Source organism: Polypterus senegalus, chromosome 14, assembly GCF_016835505.1.
Source record: "Polypterus senegalus isolate Bchr_013 chromosome 14, ASM1683550v1, whole genome shotgun sequence".
Classification (NCBI taxonomy): Eukaryota; Metazoa; Chordata; class Cladistia; order Polypteriformes; family Polypteridae; genus Polypterus; species Polypterus senegalus.
The window spans coordinates 138,989,482-139,015,787 of record NC_053167.1 but is presented as its reverse complement, the minus strand read 5'-3'; the positions used below and the strand labels follow the sequence as shown (position 1 = coordinate 139,015,787).

Sequence of the window (26,306 nt, the reverse complement as noted above, 5' to 3'; positions counted from 1 at the left end):
GCACACCACAACTCTGCCGACACATTCCATTTCATTTCCTCCCCGATCTTGACTTACTGTCAAAGTAGCTCGTGTCATCCTCCGATTCCAGCTGTGGGATGAACTCCGCTTTCTGTCTCAGCAGGCTGTTCCAGTCCAGATCTATGAAGAATCGGTGCTGCTTCACCTCAAAGGCGCTACCTGTGTGAAGAAGACATTGGCCTTGTGTACTCGAGGGCGTCATAAAGAGTTATGGCGGTGCTCTCTGTGACAAGTGTAATAGTAAATAATTAAAAAGATTACTGGGTTTTGGGCCCCCAGGTTGTTCAGTGGGTTTGGGCACAGGAAACAAAGTCACCTTTAACCAAACAGCTTACCGTATATACTCGTGGATAAGGTTCTCCAGCAGATAAGTCAGGACTTGATTTTATCGTATAATTTATAATGTTGGTTGTATAAGTCGAATGCGGAAAACTCAAGCTATTGGTCCAAGAGACTACGATATGCTAACGCCCACCTGAGAGAGTAACCACGGAGATAACACGACCTTTCTTTTTCTATGTGGGTGCGGCAGTGCGCTGTATTGGCACGTATTCCTAACCTCTCTATCTTTCTCTATTGTGCCTACGTGACCACACGGTAATACCCGAACTATTCCAAAGTGACGTTTGCACTGTGTTGTGTTTTTTGTATCTCACATCCTCATACACCTTAATCATAAGGGCATCCCTTAACTACGATGGAGGGATCGATCAGAAGAAAATATGAAGCTGGTTTTAAATTAAAAGTCGTTGAAGTGGTGAAAGAAATTGGTAACTGCGCTGCTGCAACAAAATTCAATGTGTCTGAGAAACTGATGTGGGATTGCAGGAAGCAAGAAGATGTAAAAAAATGTATAATTTAAAGTGTCGTATTTTTGAAGGGGTGTATTTTTATCGATTTTATGATCGATTTTTCGGGTATCAAGACCCGACTTATACGTGAGTATATACGGTAAATGAAAGCAAAGTGATGCTGAGGCTCATGTTGAATTTCAGGCATGAGGCATTTCATAACAGTATGCGTGACCTTCTCCAGGTTTACTTCACTGGGATGATGGGAGTGATTTACAGTACATACAGAAATGAGAAATGAAATCAGAAAGACAAGACAGGAGGTGCAGTGCCCCAAGTGCGTGATGGGAAACAAAGACTAGGGAATGGACGAGGGAAAAGACCAGTGAGAAAATGTTTGGTGGAGTTGAGCAGGGTAAGGGCTATGAATTATTTTGAGCTGGGTGAAACAGTAATTAGTGTTTCTATAATAAAAATAACTTGTCATGAGAGAGGAGAAGCCAGTGGAGCAAGATCTCAGGGCCAGTGAGCCCCCCGCCCTCTTGGTGATGCGGCACATTAAGAAAGGCTTTAGTGGGGCATTCATTCAACGTGCTTCAATAAACAACAGCCATGCTTCACCAGTCCTCTCCCTGAATCCTCTGACTGCCCATCCCTTCTTATCAAAGGGATGTTCTTATTAACTTACAAAGAAATGATTAGTCTCTAATTTTTAAGGTAGTTTAATTTTAATGAAGAGAGACAGAATATCAACCAAAAATCCAGAAAAAAACACATTACTTCAAAGTTCTAAATAGATTTGCATGTTATTGAGGTGACTGTAGTCCTAATTGTCTTCAAATCATTCACAAGCTCCTCCCGTGTAGTTTTGGGCTGATCCCTCTCCGTTCTCATGATCATCCTCACCGCATGAGGAGCTCCAGACCGAGGGTGACCGATGGTCATTTTCTGTTTCTTCCATTTCTGAATAATCACCTCCTCACCAAGCTTCTTGCTGATGGTCTTGTAGCCCATTCCAGCATTGTCCTTGACGTCCTTTGACAGCTCCTTGATGTTGCCCATGGTGGTGGAGAGAATGGAATGGAAAAAATGGATTCTGTGGACAGGTGTGCTTTATACACATCACGAGCTGAGATCAGGAGTATTCGCAATTGATTGATTGTAATCTGTGGGAGCGAGAAGTCTGGCTGGGCTGTAGGGGATCAAATGCTTATTTCTCAAAAAGACATGCAAATCAATTTATAACTGTTATGTAGTGTGTTTTTTCCTGGATTTTTGGTTGATATTCTGTCTCTCTCCATTAAAATGAAACTACCAGAAAAAAAGAGCCTGTTCAGTTCTTTGTGAGTGAGCAAATTAACAAAATCAGCAGGGGAATCAAATACTTATTTCCCCCACTGTATGAGGGGCAGTTAAAAAGTTCCCGGAATTGTGACATAGTGGGAGAGTGCCGATGCTGGTTTTTCCCAATTTGCACATAAACTTGATGTTAGCACGTTGTTCGAACTGTTGTTCCATCATGCTGTGGGGCTGTGTGGAGTCAGAGATGGCTGGGGAGGCCCAGGAGGACCGGAGGAGGGCTTGCGCCTTCCCCAGACCATGTGGGGGCAACCGCCCTGGTTGCTTTGGGGACCACGGGTAGGGATCTTGGAAGCTCAACCCTGTAGGGGCCCGTGGTCGCCGCCAGGTGGTGCCCCACTGCCTTCGGAGCCCTGGACCTCAGCACTTCTGCCACACCCGGAAGTGCTGGGGGGAAGAAGACTGGGGACACCTGGAGTGCTTCCAGGTGCACAGCCGGCACTTCTGCCACACAGGGGAGTGTCGGGAAGCAACTGGAGGCCATCCAGGCTTGCATAAAAGGGGCCGCCTCCCTCCATTCGAGGGCTGGACTCGGGTAGAAGAGGACGGAGCTCGGAGGAGAGGAGTGGAGGCAGACCAGAGAAGTGAAAGGCATTGGGACTGTGAGGCTTGGACTTAAGGGGTGATTGGTGCTGATGCACTGGGTTTTGTGCACTCTATTGTATATGAATAGTGAAAATAAACGTGTGTGTGGTGAAACCAGCATGTCTACCTGTCTGTGTCCGGGCTGTACCCCACAGTGGCTCGTTCAGGGACTGAGGCCCTTGTTAAAGTCGAGGGTCGGATGAATTCAACCCAGCATCAACAAATCCTTCAGGATAATGTTCAAGCATCAGTCACAAAGTTACGCAGGGGTTGGATATTCCAACAAGACAATGAGCCAAAACACAGTTGGAAATCTACAAAGGCATTCATGCAGAGGGAGAAGTACAATGTTCTGGAATGGCCCATCACAGTCGTCCGACTTGAATATCATTGAAAATGTATGAGATGATTTGAAGCAGGCCGTCCATGAAATTTAACTGAACTGGGGAGATTTTGTATGGAAGAATAGTCAGAAATACCTCCATCCAGAATCCAGACACTCATCAAAAGCTATAGGAGGCGTCTAGAGGCTCAAAGGAGCAAAAGGAGGCTCACTAAGTATTGATGTCATATCTCTGTTGGGGTGCCCACATTTATGCACCTGTCTAATTTTGTTATGATGCATATTGCACATTTTCTGTTAATCCAATAAACTTAATGTCACTGCTGAAATCCTACTGTGTCCATAAGGCATGTCATACGTGACATTATATGACTCAGGCGCTGCCGGGAGTGGCAGCATTTCCAGCAGCTCCGTGAACGACTTTATCTTTCTACCTTTTTTCTATTTCACTGGTCACTCCTATCACTTTCTTTTATGTGGACTCGTTCCCTGGACACTTTATACTACTTTGTGACTTTCCCCTTGGGATTAACTAAGTATCTATCTATTTGTCTGTCTATCTATCTATTAAAAGGAAGTTGCTACTTTGAAAGCTCAGCCAATGGTAAACAAAAATCCAAAGAATTAAGAGGGCTCCCGGAACTTTTTCATATGACTGTAAATCCTTCAATGCTGCAGATCTGCGCCTCGACAAAATCCAGTCTCTGAGCTCTGCCAGCAATTCCTTTGACCTCATAGCTTGCTTTTTGCTCAGCCGTAGGTCCTCCTAAAGACAGGTGTGTACCCAAACAATGGAACTTACCACAGCTGGAATCCAAACAAGTTGTTGAAATACAGAATGGGACTCTCCAGAGCCAAATTTCAAGTGTCATAGAAAAAGGTCTGAAGACTTGTGTCAATGTTGTATTTCATTTCTAAAATTCTATTTTCACTTTCTCATTTTGGGACAACGAGTGTTGGTTGATGAGAGGAAAACAGAATTTAAATGATTTGATCACCAGGCTGCAACATAACAAAATGTGGAAAAGAACTGAGAAGGGGTCTGAATACTTTCTGAAGGCACTGTCCACTGTGTGACTAAGTGGCCAGAATGGCTGAGCCAAAACCTCCCATATATTATTATATATATATATATATATATATATATTATGTGAATTTCCCCGTGGGATTAATAAAGTATCTATCTATCTATCTATCTATCTATCTATCTATCTATCTATCTATCTATCTATCTATCTATCTATCTATCTATCTATCTATCTATCTATCTATCTATCTATCTATCTATCTATCTATCTATCTATCTATCTATCTATCTATCTATCCTGTTCTTTAAAGCCAGCATTCCCTCTCCACATTGGCCTGCACTCACTCCTGCATCTCAAAGACGCCTGACCTCCTGCGTGCTGAGCTGGTGTGCAGTAAACCTTCAACATTCCAAAAAGTCGTATTAGCTTCTCCTCAAATTTGCTTCCAAATTTAAGCATTAAAGGGGTATATTAAATATGGGAAAAACAGCTTATCATAGTTAGCCTCCATAAAAGCACTTCTGGCACATGAAAATAGCAGATCATGTAAACACGCACTCCCTTAAAAATGCACCCACTGGCCACTGCTGCCAACTTTGCTTTTATACATCACAGTGCTGGAATTTTGTTTAGTCAAAGAACATCTCGGGAATGAAGATTATTGAGGGAAGCCAAACCACTTCTGTAATGTAAGCCAATCACTAAATCAGATTTGGAAAGTATTTTGCAATGATCCTCTCTGTGAAAGGCACTATAATTAAATACTAGAGATTATCACACTGCCTGTTGATATTTTTTGACAAGTCTGTGCTAAACACCCGAACCTAAGCATCTTTGGGCCCAGCCAGTACTTGGATGGAAGACCACCTAGGAAAAGCTAGGGTTGCTGCTTACCATGTGGTCTGTGTGTGGATCCCAATGCCCCTGTGCAGAGGGGATGCTGAACCCTAAATATGGCGTTGTCTTTTGAATGAGACATAAAATCGAAGTCCTGAATCCCATTTGTCAATAAAGATCCCTGGACACCTTTTGAAATGTGTAGCACGTATCCAGATGTCTTGGCTAAATTGACCACCATGGCCTAGTCATTCTGACCCCCTAATTATCCTAAGTTTCAAATTACTATTTCTTTCACCTCTTCACCACCTAATAGCTAATGTGTGGTGAGTGTACTGGTGCAGTAACGGCTGCCATGCAACATGGTGGGTGGGTGGTGGGTGAAGTGGTTCCCCTCTGTCTATGAAAAGTGCTTTCAGTACTGAGAAAAGAGCAAAATAAATGTAATTATTATTTATTATTAACTGTATACTGTACAACTAAATGGGCATAAACAGTTCAGTTCTAAATTTAGTTTAAGTGTGGTTGGTTTGTGCCTTGCATAAGATGCTGCCAGGATATGCAAGCCTGTCTGCTTTACTTAAGATCATTGTTCAGGACTCCATGATCAGAAACAGACAGGGAAAATGGGAATCATGGGAGAGGGTCAAGGTAGAAACGTTTACTATTCAAGAATGACACCAATGCTTGTCTTGTATTTGAAACAAAACACTTGGATGAACCACAGAGCCCTTTGAAATAACATTCTATGCACAGATGTGTCAAAAGTAGAACTCTACATCACACAGGCCTCAAAATGAATAGCGTTAGATAGATTAGATTAGATAAACTCGATTAATAAACTTTGCAGTGGTGCTGTAAGAATTATATTTCTGGACTTCTCTAGCACCTTCAACACCATCCAACCTCTGCTCTTTAGGGACAAGCTGACAGAGATGGCAGTAGATTCACACCTGGTGCCATGGATCGTGGACTATCTTACAGACACACCTCAGTATGTGCGTCTCGGGAACTGCAGGTCTGACATTGTGGTCAGCAGCACAGGAGCGCCGCAGGGGACTGGACTTTCTCTGGTCCTGTTCAGCCAACATACATCAGACCTCCACTACAACTCTGAGTCCTGCCACGTGCAAAAGTTCGCTGACGACACTGCTATGGTGGGCTCCATCAAGAGTAAGCAGGAGGAGGAGTATAGGAACCTAATCAAGGACTTTGCTAAATGGTGTGACTCAAACCACCTACACCTGAACACCAGCAAAATCAAGGAGCTGGTGGTGGATTTTAGGAGGACCAGGCCCCTCATGGACCCCGTGATCATCAGAGGAGACTGTGTGCAGACCTACAGTGGGTACGGAAAGTATTCAGACCCCCTTAAATTTTACACTCTTTGTTATATTGCAGCCATTTGCTAAAATCATTTAAATTCATTTTTTCCTCATTAATGTACACACAGCACCCCATATAGACAGACAAAAAAAAGAATTTTTGAAATTGTTGCAGATTTATTAAAAAAGAAAAACTGAAATATCACATGGTCCTAAGTATTCAGACCCTTTGCTCAGTATTTAGTAGAAGCACCCTTTTGAGCGAATACAGCCATGAGTCTCCTTGGGAAAGTTCTACGTATCTTGGGAGTTTGCTAAAAGACACCTGAAGGACTCTGAGATGGTGAGAAATAAGATTCTCTGGTCTGATGAGACCAAGATAGAACTTTTTGGCCTTAATTCTAAGCGGTATGTGTGGAGACAACCAGGCACTGCTCATCACTTGTCCAATACAGTCCCCACAGTGAAGCATGGCGGTGGCAGCATCATGCTGTGGGGGTGTTTTTCAGCTGCAGGGACAGGACGACTGGTTGCAATCGAGGGAAAGATGAATGCGACCAAGTACAGGGATATCCTGAACAAAAACCTTCTCCAGAGTGCTAAGGACCTCAGACTGGGCCGAAGGTTTACCTTCCAACAAGACAATGACCCTAAGCACACAGCTAAAATAACGAAAGAGTGGCTTCACAACAACTCTGTGACTGTTCTTGAATGGCCCAGCCAGAGCCCTGACTTAAACCCAATTGAGCATCTCTGGAGAGACCTAAAAATGGCTGTCCACCAGCGTTTACCATCCAACCTGACAGAACTGGAGAGGATCTGCAAGGAGGAATGGCAGAGAATCCTCAAATCCAGGTGTGAAAAACTTGTTGCATCTTTCCCAAGAAGACTCCTGGCTGTATGAGCTCAAAAGGGGTCTTCTACTAAATACTGAGCAAAGGGTCTGAATACTTAGGACCAGGTGATATTTCAGTTTTTCTCTTTTAATAAATCTACAACAATTTCAAAAATTCTTTTTTTTTGTCTGTCAATATGGGGTGCTGTGTGTACATTAATGAGGAAAAAAATTAATTTAAATGATTTTAGCAAATGGCTGCAATATAACAAAGAGTGAAAAATTGAAGGGGGTCTGAATACTTTCTGTACCCACAGTATAAATACCTGGGAGTGCAGCTGGATGATAAATTGGTCTGGACTACCAATACTGATGCTCTGTGCAAGAGAGGACAGAGCCGACTATACTTCCTTAGAAGACTGGCATCCTTCAACATCTGCAAAGAAGCTGCAGATGTTCTATCAGACGGTTGTGGCGAGCGCCCTCTTCTACCCGGTGGTGTGCTGGGGAGGCAGCATAAAGAAGAGGGACGCCTCATGCCTGGACAAACTGGTGAGTTAGGCAGGCTCTATGGTAGGCACGGAGCTGGACAGTTTGACATCCGTGGCAGAGCGATGGGCGCTGAGCAGGCTGCTGTCAATCATGGAGAATCCACAGCATCCACTGAACAGGATCATCTCCAGACAGAGGAGCAGCTGCAGCAACAGACTGCTGTCACCGTCCTGCTCCACTGACAGACTGAGGAGACTCCACACTATGCGACTCTTCAGTTCCACCCAGGGGGGTAAACGTTAACATTATACAATGATATTGTCTATTATACCTGCATTGTTATCACTCTTTAATTTAATATTGTTCTTTATCAGTATGCTGCTGCTGGAGTATGTGAATTTCCTCTTGGGGTTTAAGAAAGAAAGAAAGAAAGAAAGAAAGAAAGAAAGAAAGAAAGAAAGAAAGAAAGAAAGAAAGAAAGAAAGAAAGAAAGAAAGAAAGAAAGAAAGAAAGAAAGAAAGAAAGAAAGAAAGAAAGAAAGAAAGAAAGAAAGAAAGAAAGAAAGAATCTATCTATCTATCTCAAGAGGATATTTAGATATAGTAGACATCAGATCATCAGTTCTACAATAGAAGAAGAAGGTGGCTAGTGTAATCGTGTGGAGATGATTTGATACCATTACTGAAGCAACCATTACAAGACACCAAAATGTACCGCTACCACATGGAATTGAAGACCCGGTGGAAGAAACTGGCACACATGGACAGCGACATCTTCTTCTTACCAATGTTGTTTCTTGTCCTAGTGTATATATAGACAGAGGGAACTCCAGTTTCTGTATGACATCTCACCTGAAAAGGGCACCTGAGTTGCTTTGAAAGCTTGCATATTGTAATCTTTTTAGTTAGCCAATAAAAGGGGTCATTTTACTTGACTTTTCACTACATTTATAATAGATAGATAGATAGATAGATAGATAGATAGATAGATAGATAGATGTGAAAGGCACTATATAACAGATAGATAGATAGATAGATAGATAGATAGATAGATAGATAGATAGATAGATAGATAGATAGATAGATAGATAGATAGATAGAAGCTACTCCTCTGCCTGGAGATGATCCTGTTCAGTGGATGCAGTGGATTATTCATGATTGACAGGAGTTTGCTTAATGCCCGTCGCTCTGCCACAGATGTTAAACTGTCAAACTTTACTCCTACAATGGAGCCTGCCTTCTTAACAAGTTTGTCCAGGTGTGAGGCGTCTTTCATCTTTATGCTGCCACCCAAGCACACCACCGCGTAGAAGAGGGCACTCGCCACAACCGTCTGGTAGAACATCTGCATCATCTTATTACAGATGTTGAAGGATGCCAACATTCTCAGAAAGTATAGTCTGCTCTGACTAATGGCTAACACAGTACAACACCCTTGCACTTTACCAGAAATTCGTTATGAGAATGTCCTGCCATCTGTCCATGACCTGAAGCTGAAGTGTAAATGGGTTCTGCAGAAGGACAATGAGTCCAAAAATAAATGCAAATCTAAAAGTAAACAGCTCAAAAGAAATCAAATGAAAGGTTTGGAGTGGCCTGGTCAAAGTCCAGACGTGAATCCAACACAGATACTGTGGCAGGACCTAAAGTGCGTAATTCATGCTCTAACATCTACCAAGTGTCTGAATTAAAGAAATTATGTAAAGAAGAATGGACAAAAAAACTCCTCAACAGTGATGTGAAAGACTAAAATTAAATTATAGGAAGTGTTTACTTGTGATTAGTGCTGCTGAATACTGAAACTATGGAGGCAATTACATTGTATATGACCACAAGGTGATGGGGTGTTGGATAATGGTCACTTGAATCAAGAAATTCCAGATTTTAAAACTGCATGGTGTGTTCACTCAACTATACTTTCTCAAATTTTGCATTTTGCCTAAAGATCTGAGGTCCTTCAATATGTAAAATATGTAAAAACTGGATATTAGGGAGGGGGCACATTATTTTTCACAGCACGGAGTCACACTGGCATTCACTGAACTTAGAAAAAGCATAATGCATTGGCAAAAAGATAGAATAAAAACATAAAAAAAAAAACCTACCTGTTCCCAGCCGCTCCAATGGGTTTTGCCTCAGGAGTTTTGAGATGAGGTCCTGAGCATCTGGTGGAAGGGCATCTTCTTCATCAGGCCAGATGATTTCATCTAGAAATGCAGCAGGATAGCCATGAGCAAGTCACACATAGTCTTCTCAACTTGTCTCCAATAAGGCTACCATGACAGTGCCCAAAAAATACTAACTACAACCAACATGGAATCAAATCCCAAATGCTGAATGGAGGACGGAACTAACCACTTATCACTTGTCCAAAGAGCTCCTCGGGAGTGTCTCCAAAGAAAGGTGCGCAGCCCACCAGGAACTCATACAGGATCACACCCATCGCCCACCAGTCCACTGGTTTCCCATAACCTTGACGAAGAATCACCTCTGGGGCGATGTACTCTGGGGTACCACACACCTGTAAAGCAGAATCATGCGTCATAGGTATACCCACCGAAAAGACAGCATGAGAATTCTGTTAAAATTGTGCCTTTGTTTTTTTAGTGTTTTTCATTTTTTGTAAATTTTTGCAATTCCTTCTACTCTCCTCTGTTTCTTTATTGTACAGTAATCCCTCACTATATCGCACTTCGACTTTCACGGCTTCACTCCATCGCGGATTTTAAATGTAAGCATATCTAAATATATCTCACAGATTTTTCGCTGGTTCGCGGATTTCTGCGGACATTGGGTCTTTTAATTTATGGTACATGCTTCCTCAGTTGGTTTGCCCAGTTGATTTCATACAAGGGGCGATATTGGCGGATGGCTGAGAAGCTACCCAATCAGAGCACGTATTACGTATTAAATAAAACTACTCAATGATATACAATGTGCTTCTCGAGTGGTGCTTCGCATACTGAAAAGCCCGAGCAGCACCTATTAATTTTTGATTGTTTGCTTTTCTCTCTCTCTCTCTGACATTCTCTGCTCCTGATGCGCACACCTTTGAAGAGGAAGAGATGTTTGCATTCTTTTAATTGTGAGACGGAACTGTCATCTCTGTCTTGTCATGGAGCACAGTTTAAACTTTTGAAAAAGAGACAAATGTTTGTTTGTAGTGTTTTAAAGTCACTGTCTCTACAGACTCCTGTGTTTCTGTGCAAATCTGTGACCCAAGCGTGACAATATAAAAATATGCTTTTTACTTTGCGGATTTTCACCTTTCGCGGAGGGTTCTGGAACGCAACCCCCACGATCGAGGAGGGAACACTGTAATTAGGGTTTATAGTTTCGCCCTGGTCCCTTTTCCTTGCCGATTTCCACTTAGAATCTACAGGTGTACCCTAAAAACCCAATAAATTCCTCCTGTTTGTCTCAGCTCTGGGCTGGGACATTACCTTCTGCTCATGTTCTTTGGCTCATCTTAGGATGCCTTCTTTTGAGACTATTGAAAGTTTTTCGTTCTTGATTGCTTGGAATTTAAAACTTTTATCTCATTGTGTTCCATCTTGACGATGGTTTTCAGAATTTTGGTTTTGTTCCCTTTTGGTTGCCTTAGGAGGCAACATTTGGTCTTTGCCTAGTTTTAAATCCTTTTGAATTACAAGGGACTCTGTTTTTGTTACTCGGGCCAGGAGTCTAATATGATGTCACACACATGTACTTGGGAGAAAGTTGGTAGGCTCAAATAATGTGGTTGCTCAGGCAGACCAAGGGTTGGTGCTGTCACTTAACCATCTCTCCTTTTATTCCCCTGCAGACCAGCCAAAGAACCAACCAAGTAGTGATGTCACCCTAAACCCACCCTCTGATGATGTCACTTCCGGCCTTTCCTGATGACAACTTCCTCCAGAACCCACCTACCACTGATGTCATTTCCTTTTCTGGCCACCCTGGACCATCCCCTTCCTGTCCCTACCATATAATGGCCTCTGTCTGCCTGCTGTATTCAGTTCAGTTTGCAGCTCGTCTGTAAAACTCTGTTTCCTTTGCTACTTTTCAGTGTACGGGGTGGCCATCTGCCGAAACCTTTTTGTGTCTTCTGCTCTCATTTATTCACAATGGTTACCTTTTCCCTGCTTGTGTTAAGGTCGACATTGAAATGTAACCAAAATTAATGGGATGACCAAGAGAAGAGTCATAAAACAAGACAAGGGGTTGTAACCAGTGGACCATTAAAAAGATTGTCAAACCTAAAAATCGTAATGGAAAAATATAATGGAAAATTTTGAAATTAAGGAATCTTTAGAGCAGGGGTCTCCAACACGTCACTCACGGGCTACCGGTAGCTCTCCAAAGGGTTAATGATTCCTACATAAATTTGAAAACTTGATTAGTCAAATTAGGGGTGGCCGATCTTTCCAAAAAAATCATAACACAAAATCACGATCCACAATCTGAATTGCAATCTATCCTTTCAAAGTGGCAGACACTTAAGAGAATATCTGGACTCAAACTCAACAAGACCTAAATAACACTTTATTTTAAATATCAAACAAAGGTGAATTCAAAGGTTCTCTCCTTTGCTAGCTAAACAGAGTTAAAGAACACGCCCCGAGACTGGCGAGTGAGTGAAGAAGGCCACGCCCCTCAGCCCACTCGGATTCGCGCTAATAAATCATTACCGCAAGTGAACTCTGATACATAGTGAAATGAGAGAAATCGCTAAATCAACCAGAATATTCAAGCAAGTTATAGAAAAGAACCCGATCTAAATCTACTAAGTAGTTCTCTCGTGAATAGCGGACAGACAGAGAGACATTGGATTTTATATATTATATATTAGTAAACCTTCAAAATAACGTGCAGTTAAAGTCTCAACAGCATTTCTGGAGCTCAGTAGAGTCCGATAACTAGAAGAATCTTCACCAAGCAGCTCTGAAAATGTCTGCTTTGTTTGGGTCTCCATACCTCTGTGACTCTGACATGAATGTCATGAAATCAAAGTTCAGAACACGACTGACAGACGGACATTTAAATGACTCCATAAGAGTGAACCTGAGTGGCTCCACTCCACCAGACACCTCAGTGATAGTCATCTGACTAACTAATAAACACATCACACATACAACTGGACATGTGAATAAAGTGACAAATGAAGAAGTCATTTCTGTGTGTTTGGAATTGCATTATTTTGTTTTGACAGCATTCATGTTTTAATTCAGTAGTGTGTGATACATTAGAAAATGCATGCAGACCTACAAATGCACTTGCTGGTGAACTCAAGATTTTTTGTGATGTTTTAATGCAAAATGTGAATTGTGGACGCCAACAGTTTGTAAATGTTCAGACAAAACAAGCTTATGCAGTTTGTTTGGGTTGAAATAAGCAATGAGAATAAATGTTAGAAAACATGAGGAGCTCTCGGCCATTTTCATTTTGTAAAAGTAGCTCTCAGGGGGAAAAAAGGTTGGAGAGCCCTGCTGTACTTGTAGAGCATATTTTATGGAACAAAAAAATGCAAAAGTTTCTTTGGAATCCAACACATTCAGACAGATACGGTTCAGTAGTGACGATCTGTCACACTAATCATGTAATTCTCAAAACTTCTGTGGTTGCTCTCTATAACAACAACAGACGTGAGATGGCTACTGCATCTTACAACAAACAGTGGCAACCAGAAGTAAACAGAATAAATGAATAATCATTTAAAAAAATAATATAAATATGGAAAAAAATAAAAATAAACATAAGGGAAAAGGAATCATATGAGACTTTAAAAACAACAGACTTGAGTCCTTTGTGAGGGTGCAGACCACCAGCTTATGGCCTACTTTGCGTTTTGAAGCCTTCTTTTGAGTTTCTTGAGCTAGCAATCAAAATAAATTCTTAAAGAATGCTCATTCATGTACTACAAGTAAAATATGGCACATTCACAAAATTACAGAGGAGAAAGTACCTGTTTGTCAAGAAACTCTCTGGCGTCTTTTTCAATGTGACCCTCATACAGGTTCGTTGTAAGACTCATCAACCCAATCTTCGAGAGACCAAAATCTGTCAGCTTGATGTGCCCCATGGAAGTGATCAACAAACTAGGCAGACAAATAGAGAAAGGAAGACAAGAGAAGAAGTGATCATTCTCATCGCCAGGCAGGGACAGACAGACAGGTGAAGTAGCATCTCATGATAGTTAGTGAGGGCGTACTTGTCAGGCTTGAGATCTCTGTGGACGATGCCGTAGTTATGAAGATACTCCAGCGCTAGTACGGTTTCAGCAAAGTACATCCGTGCCATATCTACAGGTAGGGCTCCAATGTTCTTCAAAAGCGTGGCACAATCTCCACCTGCAAAAGGAAAGCAATTACAAACACTTGAAGCCAATCTGTACCATTTCAAGACCCGAGGCTTCACTCACATGGATCGGCCCACACACAAATGGGGTCAGTTCAAGTAGCACAAGGCTGAAATGGTTCCTGTCATTAAAGCTTGAATTCTAGAAATGCCCACACTATCTTGGGCCTGCTTTCTCTGACAACACTGCTGTTTCCCCAAGTGCCAGATGAACAATACCGAGCTGCCGGGGTGGGACTGCTACCTTAATGTGTCTGAGATGGAGTATTCCCAAAACAAATAACCTTCAAAGCTCTGTGACATGGATGGAGTCCCTCTGGTTTATCTGAACTGCATATCTGTCTGGGTGACTTTTACCTTGCAAATAAATGCCAGCTCAGGGCTCATACCTGCCATAATGATTTCCATTCAACCTTTAGATATAAGCAGACTTTCTACAGCTGCTTTACCTGGGCAGTCCTCACAAATTCAAGGAGGTCAATTCTTTTTTCTTAAATCTGTGGTCCTGCCACCCCTTTTCTGATTCAAATTGTGGGCAGCCAGAAGAGCAGTCCAGCCAAAGGTCTACTCAATACAGAAAGAACACGGCATCCCACCCCAGGCACGTACAGTAAATAATCTGGCAGAGTGGCGCGAACTCTCAGATCATCTGTGCAATTTTCTTCTCAAGGCCCCACAAAACCTACAAACTCACTTCAGCACATGGCAGGAGAGCATGACAGACTTACCCAACCCTCCGTTAACTTTATTGCCAACTTCCCAAAGTCACAGATGCTGTGTACCCCTGAGGGCCAAATGCTTGAGATACCAAGATGACAGTCCTCAGAATACGCCCAAAGCCCTTTGGCACTTCATTTAATGAGGTGTGCAGGTGATGAATATACGCCATACTGAAGAGTGTTTTAATGTTCAAACTCACAGTGATGAACGATGAAATAAACAATATATATAAGGGAAGAACTTTATAGGACTGCAAATGTTTAATACAAATGTGAGTTTGACCTCACAGACGGAATGCCATTTGAACGAACACTGACAGAACAGTCAGAGATCAGGACATCATCTGTTACTTTTTAAACAAAACCTATTAAACTGTACCCCAGACTAAACTGCAATTAACTACGACTGATTACAATCATCTTAAACTGCCTTTTGTGGTACATTTTAAACAACAGCAGTGAAGACTGCTAGGTATTCGTGTAAATTTTGAATATTTATTGATTTGAACTTTGTATCTTTTATTTCATTCTTGAAGAACACTTGGAATGTTAAAAAAAAAAACCTTTAATGAGTCCGGAGGAGATAAGATCAGCATGGGTGTTGTGATGTGAGATTTTGCATATAACTTGATAAATGTTTTGTATGTCTTTATTTGTAATTTAGGCAAAGCAATTTAATTTAGTGTTACTTAGTGTAATTTTATGACAGGATTTAGGGGATGTGTCTTAAACCAGTTTGGCGAGTGTTTCTTTGCTAAAGTCTTTCTCTCATCCCCCACACAAAGCCAGGTTAGTTTAACATATGGTTTGGGGGGTTGCAGGTGTTAAAATGTACTATTTCTCTCATTGGTCTGAGATATGGCTGTTTGGAATTGGCTTGTCTCAGAGGCCTCTAAATACCACGATGTCCTATTGGCTGTAGGGGTTGGACAGAAAACCTATAAATTTGCTTGCTCAACCACATTCTCTCTCTCTTACTAACATCTGAAAAGAAGCATTTCTTGCTAACCTGTGATGATGTAGAAGTATCTCTCTCTTGCTAACAACTAAAGAAGACCATCACACCATAAACTGAAGACAACACAATGAAGAGCACAGCTTCAGCTATTTTGAACAGCCATGTGGCTGAGCACCAATGATGCCTTAACTAGAGACATTAAGTAACTACAAGTCTGTGTGCCACCTGAATTACACATCACCATTTTTATCAGGTTGTATGGTTGCCAATATATACTCAGCAAAAAAAGAAACGTCCTCTGACTTGCAACTGTTTTTACTTTCAGTAAACTTAATGTGCAAATATTTGTATGAACACTGAAAGAGTCAACACCATAAGACATAAACTAAAAATGTTTCACAATGTGTCCCTGAATGAAGGGAGGCTCAAAATCAAAAGTACCAGTCAGTATCTGGTGTGGCCACCAGCTGCTTGAAGTACTGCAGTGCATCTCCTCCTCATGGACTGGACCAGATTTGTCAGTTCTTGCTGTGAGATGTTACCCCACTCTTCCACCAAGGCACCTGCAAGTTCCTGGACATTTCTAGGGGGAATGGCCCTAGCACTCACCCAGGGTACAGGCCTCGGTGTAACGCTCATTCCTTCGACGATAAACACGAATCCGTCCATCACCCATGGTGAGACAAAACCGTGACTCATCAGTGAAGAGCACTTTTTGCCACTCCTGTCTGGTCCAGCGAAGGTGGGTTTGTGCTCATAGGCGGAGTTGTTGCTGGTGATGTCTGGTAAGGACCTGCCTTACAACAGGCCTACAAGCCCTCAGTCCAGCCTCTCTCAGCCTATTGCGGACAGTCTGAGCACTGATGGAGGGTGTGTTCCTGGTGTGACTCGGGCAGTTGTTGTGGCCATCCTGTACCTGTCACGCAGGTGTGATATTCGGATGTACCGATCCTGTGCAGGTGTTGTTACACGTGGTCTTCCACTGCGAGGATGATCAGCTGTCCTTCCTGTCTCCCTGTAGCGCTGTCTTAGGCGTCTCACAGTGCGGACATGGCAATTTATTGCCCTAGCCACATCAGCAGTCCTCATGCCTCCCTGCAGCATGCCTAATGCACGTTCACGCAGATGAGCAGGGACCCTGGGCATCTTTCACAGTTGGTAGACAAGTCTCTTTAGTGTCCTGCGTTTTTAGAACTGTGACCTTAAATGCCTACTTTCTGTAAGCTGTTAAGGTCTTAACGACCATTTCACAGGTGCAAGTTAATTAATTGATTATGGTTAATTGAACATGCATGGAAAACATTGTTTAAACCCTTTACAATGAAGATCTGTAAAGTTATTTGGATTTTTAAAACATTATTGTTGAAATACACAGTCCTGAAAACGGGACGTTTTTCTTTTTTTGCTGAGTATACAAATGTACTTTGCATTTTGTTATAATTTATGAATATTATCAGTAATACATTATTATATGTGTAACTTAACTCCTGCTTGTCTTTTTACATCTAATTGCCTGAGGTTATAGATATAGAAGGGAAGGTGGGGAGAAGTTATATACAATAATATCTTATAAACAGTGGTATGTCTGTGAGATTAGGCTTTCTAAGGCTACATATTAATAATACAATAGGGGAAAGTACAGCAATATATATATTAGTCTATCAAGATAAAACAATGGGTATTATGGAAAATAAAATTAGTATATTCATGTATTAGCATAAATAAATATAGAAAAATATCTAAGCATTAACTTTAGTGCAAATATGAATGCAAGTCAGGCCTGCTAAACGAATGGTTAAATAAAGGCACAAGCCATATTTCATTTTTAAGTAAAGCTTAGCTCTAGCCACCAATATAAACTAGCTCGAAGACCAAGGAAGGGAAGTGATAAGATAAGACAGCCTAAGGGTGGAAAAAGGGGGAACATCTGCAAACTCAAGGCCGACTAGACAATAAGCGAAGCAGAAAGGTAGAGAGCAATAAGAAAAGATCAAAATAATAGTGGTTATTATGAAAGAATGCTACAGAAAATGGAGTCAGAATGAGCTGTTTTGAGCGAGGTCAGAGTGATAAGAAATGATAATATAAACTGTCATTTTTGGACTGTTTGGGGCTCAGCTCGACTTGGCCTAATTGGGTTGAGCCCGTGTTATTGTTTTATTGCAATAAAAGCACAGTATATACTCTGTTTGCCTATCCTCTGACTCCTACAGCCTCCATTTCAGGTGAAGACCTTTTGGTGCGTCTTTTGCTCCGACGATTTCGCGTTGTCAGTATCAGTCAAGGGCATGGGCATGTAAATATCATAGAGCTTTTAAGATCATCGATGATTCATGCAATTATTGTTAATTGCACATGGAGTGAGGACTTCTGGGATGCATGCTGTACAGAACAGAGGGAAACCCAAAGAGAGAGAAGGTTGTCACCATCAGTCAACCAAGACGTCTGCATGGCAACTGAAATTCCCACACAAAAGACCTCTGGGAACTGAAGAAACATGTCAGCAGCTATGCACCGAGGCTTGAAGGGACTCATCTTTATCATCAACTTACAGAAAGCATCTTTAAAGTATATACTTTTGAAGCCTATTATAACCGGACCAATTTTGATACTATGTATAACAATATTGGTAGAATTATGTCAGCACACAGCACACATAGGTTCGGCACGACACCGCTGAAAGGCTGCCGACCCCTGGCCTGGTTAATCCCACATACCTTCAACGTATTCCATAACCATACAGAGATGACGCTTGGTCTCAAAGGAGCAGAACATGCTGACCACAAAAGGGTTCTCTGCGAAGGTCAGGATGTCGCGCTCCACAAAGGCCTGCTGGATCTGGTTTCTCAGGATCAGGTTTTGCTTGTTGATCTTCTTCATGGCAAAGCGCTGCCGGGTTTCTTTATGGCGGACGAGGTAGACAGCTCTGGGTGGGCAAGAAGATGTTTACAGTTTAGGCAAGCGCAGATCGGGAGATGAAAAATGAAATAAACCGAGCCATAAATGTTCGCTCAGGCTCAGTTTCAATCTGGACCTTATAATCTGTAATGCTATGACTCCACAAAGTCAACTCATACAACATTCCACCAACTGGAGAGAAACTTTGCTTAAAGTTTGCAGAGGTTTAAAACACTGCAAGCTGTCATTCACGTCATACGTTGGGGTCTCTAAGGTCAGTCTGAGAATTGACAACATCATCAGGTATTAAGTATTGATAGCAAAACTATAAATGTTTAAGCAGAGGCCAACTCATGAAAAATGTTCATTAATAATTGACAGCCTCCTGATTCTGTTGTGACACGAAATGTCAACTTGAAGTGACTGAGCACTCTTGAGATTCTCCAGCCTTCCTACACTTGGGAACCCCAAAGGGTGAACTGAAATGTTTAGTAAAGACCCTGAAACTACCCAAACTCAGATGATACGAGTTTCAGGCAAGCTTAGTAGACAGAATGGTCTCTTAACATTTGATTAAACACAAGACGATTTATGCTTTTCAGATACACTTTATGACCAAGGGCGGCACGGTGGCGCAGTGGGTGGCACTGCTGCTTTGCAGTTAGGAGACCCGGGTTTGCTTAGGGTCTGCATGGGTTTCCTCCCACAGTCCAAAGACATGCAGGTTAGGTGCATTGGCGATCCTAAATTGTCACTAGTGTGTGTGCCCTGCAGTGGGCTGGCACCCTGCCCAGGGTTTGTTTCATGCCTTGTGCCCTATGTTGGCTGGGATTGGCTCCAGCAGACCCCCGTGACCCTGTAGTTAGGATATAGCGGGTTGGATGATGGATGGATGGATGGACTTTATGACCAAAAGTATGTAGGCCCCTCTACAAATGACTGAGCCGAGATGTTTCATTGTTGACAGGCACACCCAATCAAGCCCAATGTCATGCAATCTTCTTTGACAAACAGAATTGCTTGTGCTGAAGAGCTCAGTGACTTTAAATACAGTGACCAGATTTTTCTGGGGGCAACCTGGGACAACAGGCGAGGGGTCTGGAGGGCGGAGCCCCCAAAAGCCAGATAGCCTTTAATAATGGAAATGCCTATTTTCGTGTGTCCTGCATCTTATTATGTACGAGTTTCTTCCATTTGAAACAATCATATTATTAAACCACAAACGTATACCCATTTTCAAAGCAGGGTCCTATACCATTGTATGCTATTTTTCGTGACATTACAGGCTAGATCTTGCCAAAAACAGTTTGTGAAAATTGACTGAAAGACTCGCTTTCCTGAAGAGCAAATAAACTCATTAGTGTACATTATATAGTATACTGCATGTTATGGACGTACCAAAACCTTACATTGTTAATCAGGAATCGCAGTGAAAGTACAGAAGTGCCAGAAATGTTTTGTGAATAATTTATTAATACTTGCTGAAACTGAACATGACACTTTTTCAATGTTTATAAAGGAAAAACAGCTTTTCAATGAGCAACTTTCATAATCATGAAACACTAATATTTCTGAGATGAGTGGATAGCTCTCAGGATATCAGGATTTTGTAATAACATGTCATAAAACTTGTCACGTGAATCACTAAAATTGCATTTCACAACCAGCATATGTTTCAATGTGTCGACTTTTAAGTTGCGATTTTTCTGGTGTCCACATGTTGTTAATCAGAGAAAAGACTCTTTCAGTGGGAGCATTTGTCCCTGGAAGACATAATGCAAATTCCAAAGAGGCAAGGGAAGAAGCAATGTCAGGATCCGCAAATGTTGTTGTGACTTGTGTCAAATATCCATTCATTATTAAATATATAAATTAATATTATCACATTCACAACTACAAAGAAATTTACAGAGAGTACAGTCTGCAAACTTGAGACTATACAGTAAAGTGTGTACAGCAGTACTTACTTAAAGAATAAAGAGCTTTAAAGTTAAAAAAAAAAAAAACTTTGTCAGCACTTCAAATTTTGTCGCATAAAATAAATTGGCAAGTTTAACTCGTTTAAGTTTAAGCTTTAACTTCAGTGAAAATGGCTCACCTCGAACGCCGTATTGGCGAGTGAATGACTGAATCAGGCTCAGAGCAGGAATAATAAGATAATTCCTGGCTCAGAGCGTAGCATAGCCAAAACGTGTCGTATCACAAAGCACGGCCGATACCATCCGACGATGCGTCCGCTTCCGCCTTCTCGCCTTCCGTGCGTTTCCATACTGCAAACAATGGCCACCAGCAGGTGTCAGACTCAGAAGAAGGTCGACTAACCGTCTGACGTCATGATGGGTAGAAAGAATGATTTGGAATCAGAAAGACTGAATGGGGTCTAGGCCTCTAGGGAAAAGTACGCATTTTGTCGGAAAACGCCACACAGGCCGGGACATTTCCTGATCTTTTGGGGACGCCGGGACGGGTGATCCAAAAATAGGGACTGTCCCGGGTAAACCGGGACGTCTGGTCACTTTACTTTAAACGACCATGTCATAGGATGTCACTTTTGCCACAAGTCAGTACATGAAATTTCTGCTCTGCTGGATCTGCTCCAGTCAAATGTAAGTGCTGTTATTGTGAGGTGAAAGCGTCAAGAAGCAGCAACCATTCAGCTACACAAAGTGCCAGAGCGGGGGCTGCCGAGAGCTGAAGTGCACAGCATATAAAAATTGCCTATCGTCCGTTTCATTACTCACAACAGAGTTCCAAATTGCCTCTGGAAGCAACATCAGCACAAGAACTATGGATCAGGAGCTTCATAAAGTGGGTCTCCAAGGCCGAGCAGCTATACACAGGCCTAAGATCATTATGCGCAATGCCAAGCCTCAGTTAGAGTGGTGTGTAGCCCGCCGCCCACCACTGGAATATGGAGCGGCAAAATCGTGCTGCCTGGAGTGATGAGTCACATTTCACTATCTGCCAGTCTGATGGGTGATTCTGGGTTTGGTGGATCCCAAGAGAACACTACCTTCCCAACTGAGTAGTACCCGCTGTCAAGACTGGTGGGGGACGAATAATGGCAGGATTTGGGCTAGGCCCCTTGGTCCCAGTGACTACAGCATACATTGACATTTTACACAACTGTGCACTTCCAACTTTGTGGGAACATTTTGGGGAAGGCCCTAGGCTGTCCCAGCATGACTGTGCCCTTGTGCCCAAAGCCAGATCCATAAACACACAGGGGAACTCAAGTGGCCTGCACAGAGCCTTGACCTCGGCCTTGTTGACCACCTTTAGAATGAACTGGAATGCTGATTTACCAAATCTGGTTTTCTCTTTCAAGATCAGTACTCGACGTCACAAACACTGTTTTGGATGAATATCAGCAAATTCCCACAGACACACTCCATGTGGAGTAACATTTCAGAAGAGTGTGGACTGTTACATTCTCCATATTGATGCCCATTGTTTTGGAATTGATGTCCAGAACCATTAGTCACACATTACATGTGATGGTCAGGAGTCCACAGACTTTTGGCCATATACAGTCATATGAAAAAGTTTGGGACCCCTCTTAATTCTTTGGATTTTTGTTTATCATTGGCCGAGCTTTCAAAGTAGCAACTTCCTTTTAATATCTGACATGCCTTATGGAAATAGGAGGATTACAGCAAATTAAGTTTATTGGATTAACAGAAAATATGCAATATGCATCATAACAAAATTAGACAGGTGCATAAATGTGGGCACCCAACAGAGATATGACATCAATACTCAGTTGAGCCTCCTTTTGCTCCTTTGAGCCTCCAGACGCTGTCTTCCTGTAGCCTGTGATGAGTTTCTGGATTCTGGATGGAGGTATTTCTGACCATTCTTCATACAAAATCTCTCCAGTTCAGTTTAATTTGATGGACAGCCTGCTTCAGATCATCCCATAGATTGTCGATGATCTTCAAGTCATGGGACAGTGACGGCCATTCCAGAACATTGTACTTCTCCCTCTGCATGAATGCCTTTGTAGATTTCCAACTGTGTTTTGGCTCATTGTCTTGTTGGAATATCCAACCCCTGCTTAAGTAACTTCAACTTTGTGACTGATGCTTGAACATTATCCTGAAGAATTTGCTGATACTGGGTTGAATTCATCCGACACTCGACTTTAACAAGGACCCCAGTCCCTGAACGAGAAACACAGCCCCACAGCATGATGGAACCTCCACCACATGGAACAGGAGGTAGCAGGTGTTTTTCTTGGAATGCGGTGTTCTTCTTCCGCCATGCAAAGCGCTTTTTGTTCTGACCAAATAACTCAATTTTTGTCTCATCAGTCCAAAGCAAAATGAATCTGGCCTGTCTAAATGAGCATTGGCATACAACAAGCGACTTTGTTTGTGGCGTGAGTGCAGAAAGGGCTCATCACCCTGCCATACAGATGTTCTTTGTGTAGATTGCACTGAATTGTAGAACGATGTCCAGATACACCATCTGCAGCGAGATGTTCTTGCAGGTCTTTGGAGGTGATCTGTGGGTTATCTGTCACCATTCTCACAATCCTGCCTCTTCATATGCCGCTCCTGTATTTTTCTTCGCCTGCCAGAACTGAGTTGGTTTAACAGCAACTGTGCCTGTGGCCTTCCATTTCCTGATTCCATTCATTACAATTGAAGCTGACAGTTTAAACCTCTGAGATCACTTTTTGTAGCCTTCCCCTAAACCAGGAGACTCAACAATCTTTGTTTTCAGATCTTTTGAGAGTTGTTTTGAGGATCCCATGCTGTCTATCGCTCTTCAGAGGAAAGTCAAAGGGAAGGAAGCACAACTTGCAATTGACCACCTTAAATACCTTTGACCACTCATGACTGGACACTCCTGTCTATGAAGATCAAGGCTTAACGAGCTCATCATACCAAGTAATCAGCATTGAGCAGTGACAGGCATTCAAATCAGCACAATGACAAGGGGACCCACATTTGTGCACAGCCAGTTTTTCACATTTGATTTAATTTCATACAACTAAATACTGCGTCACTAAAAATTTTTGTTCAGAAAACACCCCAGTGCTCAGATGTTCCTAGGAAACGAAAGACACACCACTGTTATCTTTATTGTTGAAAGGAGAGTCAATTATTATACAGGCTGAGAGGGGTTCCCAAACTTTTTCATATGACTGTAGTGTAACTTTCTACCAACGAGTATGGATCAAGTGGGGAAGTGAGTATTTAGTGAAACTGAGCAGCTTAGCCCTTGAAGGGTCATAGACTGCCACATACTAATAATAATAATAATAATAATACATTTTATTTATATAGCACCTTTCCCATGCTCAAGGCACTTAACTGTTCAGGGCAGGCACCACATTGTTAAACATCCCCTGACCCCATTCCACTCTCCCCAAACTTAACAAAAATGACTTTTGTGACAATATACTAATACATAGCTAGCCTTCCCGGAGAAGGCCATGACTTACCCATATGCTCCATTGCTGATTAGCTTGATGTTCTCAAAGTCCTCCTCTTGGGGTGTTTTCTTTGTCTTAATGGTTGCCTTACAGCTCTGAAACAATCCAGATGGAAATATTTAATTCAGTTTCTAAGATGTGTAAACTACTGCTTGAAGTGGACTGAACACAACTGGGCCATAAGGAGTATGCGAAGGGTCTCACGGCAGTTTTGTCAAACCCTTTGAGTTAAATGGGAAGTTGCCATGCCCAGATATCCTGTTGACTGGCAAAATTCTCTGAACCAAAAATCTCATCAAATACATGCTGCAGAGAGGATGGCATTGAAGTGATCAGTCTTTACTTGTGTGTACTTTTTCACCATCACAGGGTGTTATGACAGGTGAAGTGTCGAGGATTATTGTGAGCAAAAGGACCGGGAGATGACGTGAAAGACAAAAGTCATAAATACCCTGACGCAAAACAAAACAGAGCAACTACAACCAAAGAGGCAAGACAGAGACTGAGAGTCAAAAAGCAAAGCATTCAAAACCTGACACTGCAGCCTACTAATTCAGAAGTGGACTACTAATAATATTGAAGGGATTTTTGCATCCACTGAGGATCAATGGCTGCCATTTTTGTATGCGAGACTGGGTGACATCACGTGTGTGGCAATGCAGTCAAGTGACTACTACTAAGATGTCATGTAAATGATAAAAAATGAAGAAAGCATAAATGAATGCCTTTATTAATTTCAATGCAAAATGTAAAACAAATGTAAAAATAAAACTCCATATACACTGTGTGCACAATTATCATGCGAGTATTTTGACCATATGATCATTTTTATGTGTATTGTCACAGATTGCTGGGATCCCTTCTCAGCCGGGATGCCTGGAAGGACCGGAAGGTGGCATTTATGTCCTCTGGGCCACGAGGGGGCAACCGCCCTGGATCAGGAGAGGACCACGGGAGAAAAGGAAAGAAGTTCCAACCCGTTGGGACCCATGGCCACCGCCAGGGGGCGCCTAAAGCCTCGTAGAACCCGGGAAACATTTACTTTCGCAACATCCGACAAGATGGAGGAAGAGCCTTCCAGGGACGCCCGGATTGCTTCCAGTGCAAAGGGCAGCACTTCCACCACACCAAGAAGTGCTGCCGGAAGGACATCATCAGACACCTGGAGCACATCCGGGCAGGATCAAAAGGGGCCGCCTTCCTACAGTCGGGGAACTAAGGTTGGGAGTGGAAGCAGGACAAAACTCCCATAAGGAGAGGAAAGGCGGCCACGGACATTGAAGAAGCCCGAATTAGAGGTGATTGGTGCTTGGGCACTGTGTACTGTGTGGGATTGTGTTTATTTGGTGAATAATAAACGTGTGAATTTTATAAAAATGTGGTTTCCGACTGGTAGATACAGTAGATAGATAGATACTTTATTAATCCCAAGGGGAAATTCACATAATCCAGCAGCAGTATACTGATACAAAGAAACAATATTAAATTAAATAGTAATAAAAATGAAAAAAATGAAAATAAAAATAATGTTAGCATTTACTCCCCCGGGTGGAATTGAAGAGTCGCTGAGCGTGGGGGAGGAACGATCTCCTCAGTCTGTCAGTGGAGCAGGACGGTGACAAAAGTCTGTCACTGAAGCTACTCCTCTGTCAGGAGATGACGCTCTTAAGTGGATGCAGTGGATTCTTCATGATTGACAGGAGTCTGCTTAGTGCCCTAATAGTGACTGGTGGTGTCTGGGCGAGTCTCACAGTATATTCCAACTCCAAGCTGTATAAACTTGAATGCTTACTGGATGTAAGCATGTCAGGTGATGTGTATTTGTGTAGTTAGGGACGGCATGGCCAAAGGAGACCAACATCCTATATCAAGGTGTGCAGAATTATTAGGCAGCTAGCTTTCCTCAGGCAAAATGGGCCTAAAGAGAGATTTAACTGACTCTGAAAAGTCAAAAATTGTAAAAAGTCTTTCAGAGGGATGCAGCACTGTTGACATTGCTCAGATATTGTGGCGTGATCACAGAACCATCAAACGTTTTGTTGCAAATAGTCAACAGGGTCGCAAAAAAAAAAACGCAAATTAGCTGCCAAAGATTTGAGAAGAATCAAACATGAAGCTACCAGGAACCCGTTATCCTCCAGTGCTGTCATATTCCAGAACTGCAACCTACCTGTAGTGCCCAGAAGTACAAGGTGTTCAGTGCTCAGAGACACGGCCAAGGTAAGGAGGGCTGAAACCTGACCACCACTGAACAAGAAACATAAGTTGAAGCGTCAAAACTTGGGCCAAGAAATATCTAACGGCAGATTTTTTCAAAGGTTTTATGGACTGATGAGA

General features: G+C 42.3%; 1 protein-coding gene across 5 annotated transcripts in view; it reads right to left on the bottom strand.

The window, feature by feature from the left end:
• The window catches only part of mast2 (microtubule associated serine/threonine kinase 2), a 457,031-nt gene that overhangs the window by 35,164 nt on the left and 395,561 nt on the right, over positions 1 to 26,306 (bottom strand). For all 5 annotated transcript variants that reach the window (XM_039735193.1, XM_039735194.1, XM_039735196.1 and 2 more), the window contains 7 exons: positions 23,979 to 24,064; positions 18,346 to 18,554; positions 13,806 to 13,944; positions 13,560 to 13,692; positions 9,971 to 10,136; positions 9,721 to 9,822; positions 58 to 180 (listed from right to left, as the gene is read on the bottom strand). In XM_039735193.1, the coding sequence (XP_039591127.1) occupies positions 58 to 180; positions 9,721 to 9,822; positions 9,971 to 10,136; positions 13,560 to 13,692; positions 13,806 to 13,944; positions 18,346 to 18,554; positions 23,979 to 24,064 (958 nt within the window). The remainder of the gene's footprint in view (positions 1 to 57; positions 181 to 9,720; positions 9,823 to 9,970; positions 10,137 to 13,559; positions 13,693 to 13,805; positions 13,945 to 18,345; positions 18,555 to 23,978; positions 24,065 to 26,306) is intronic.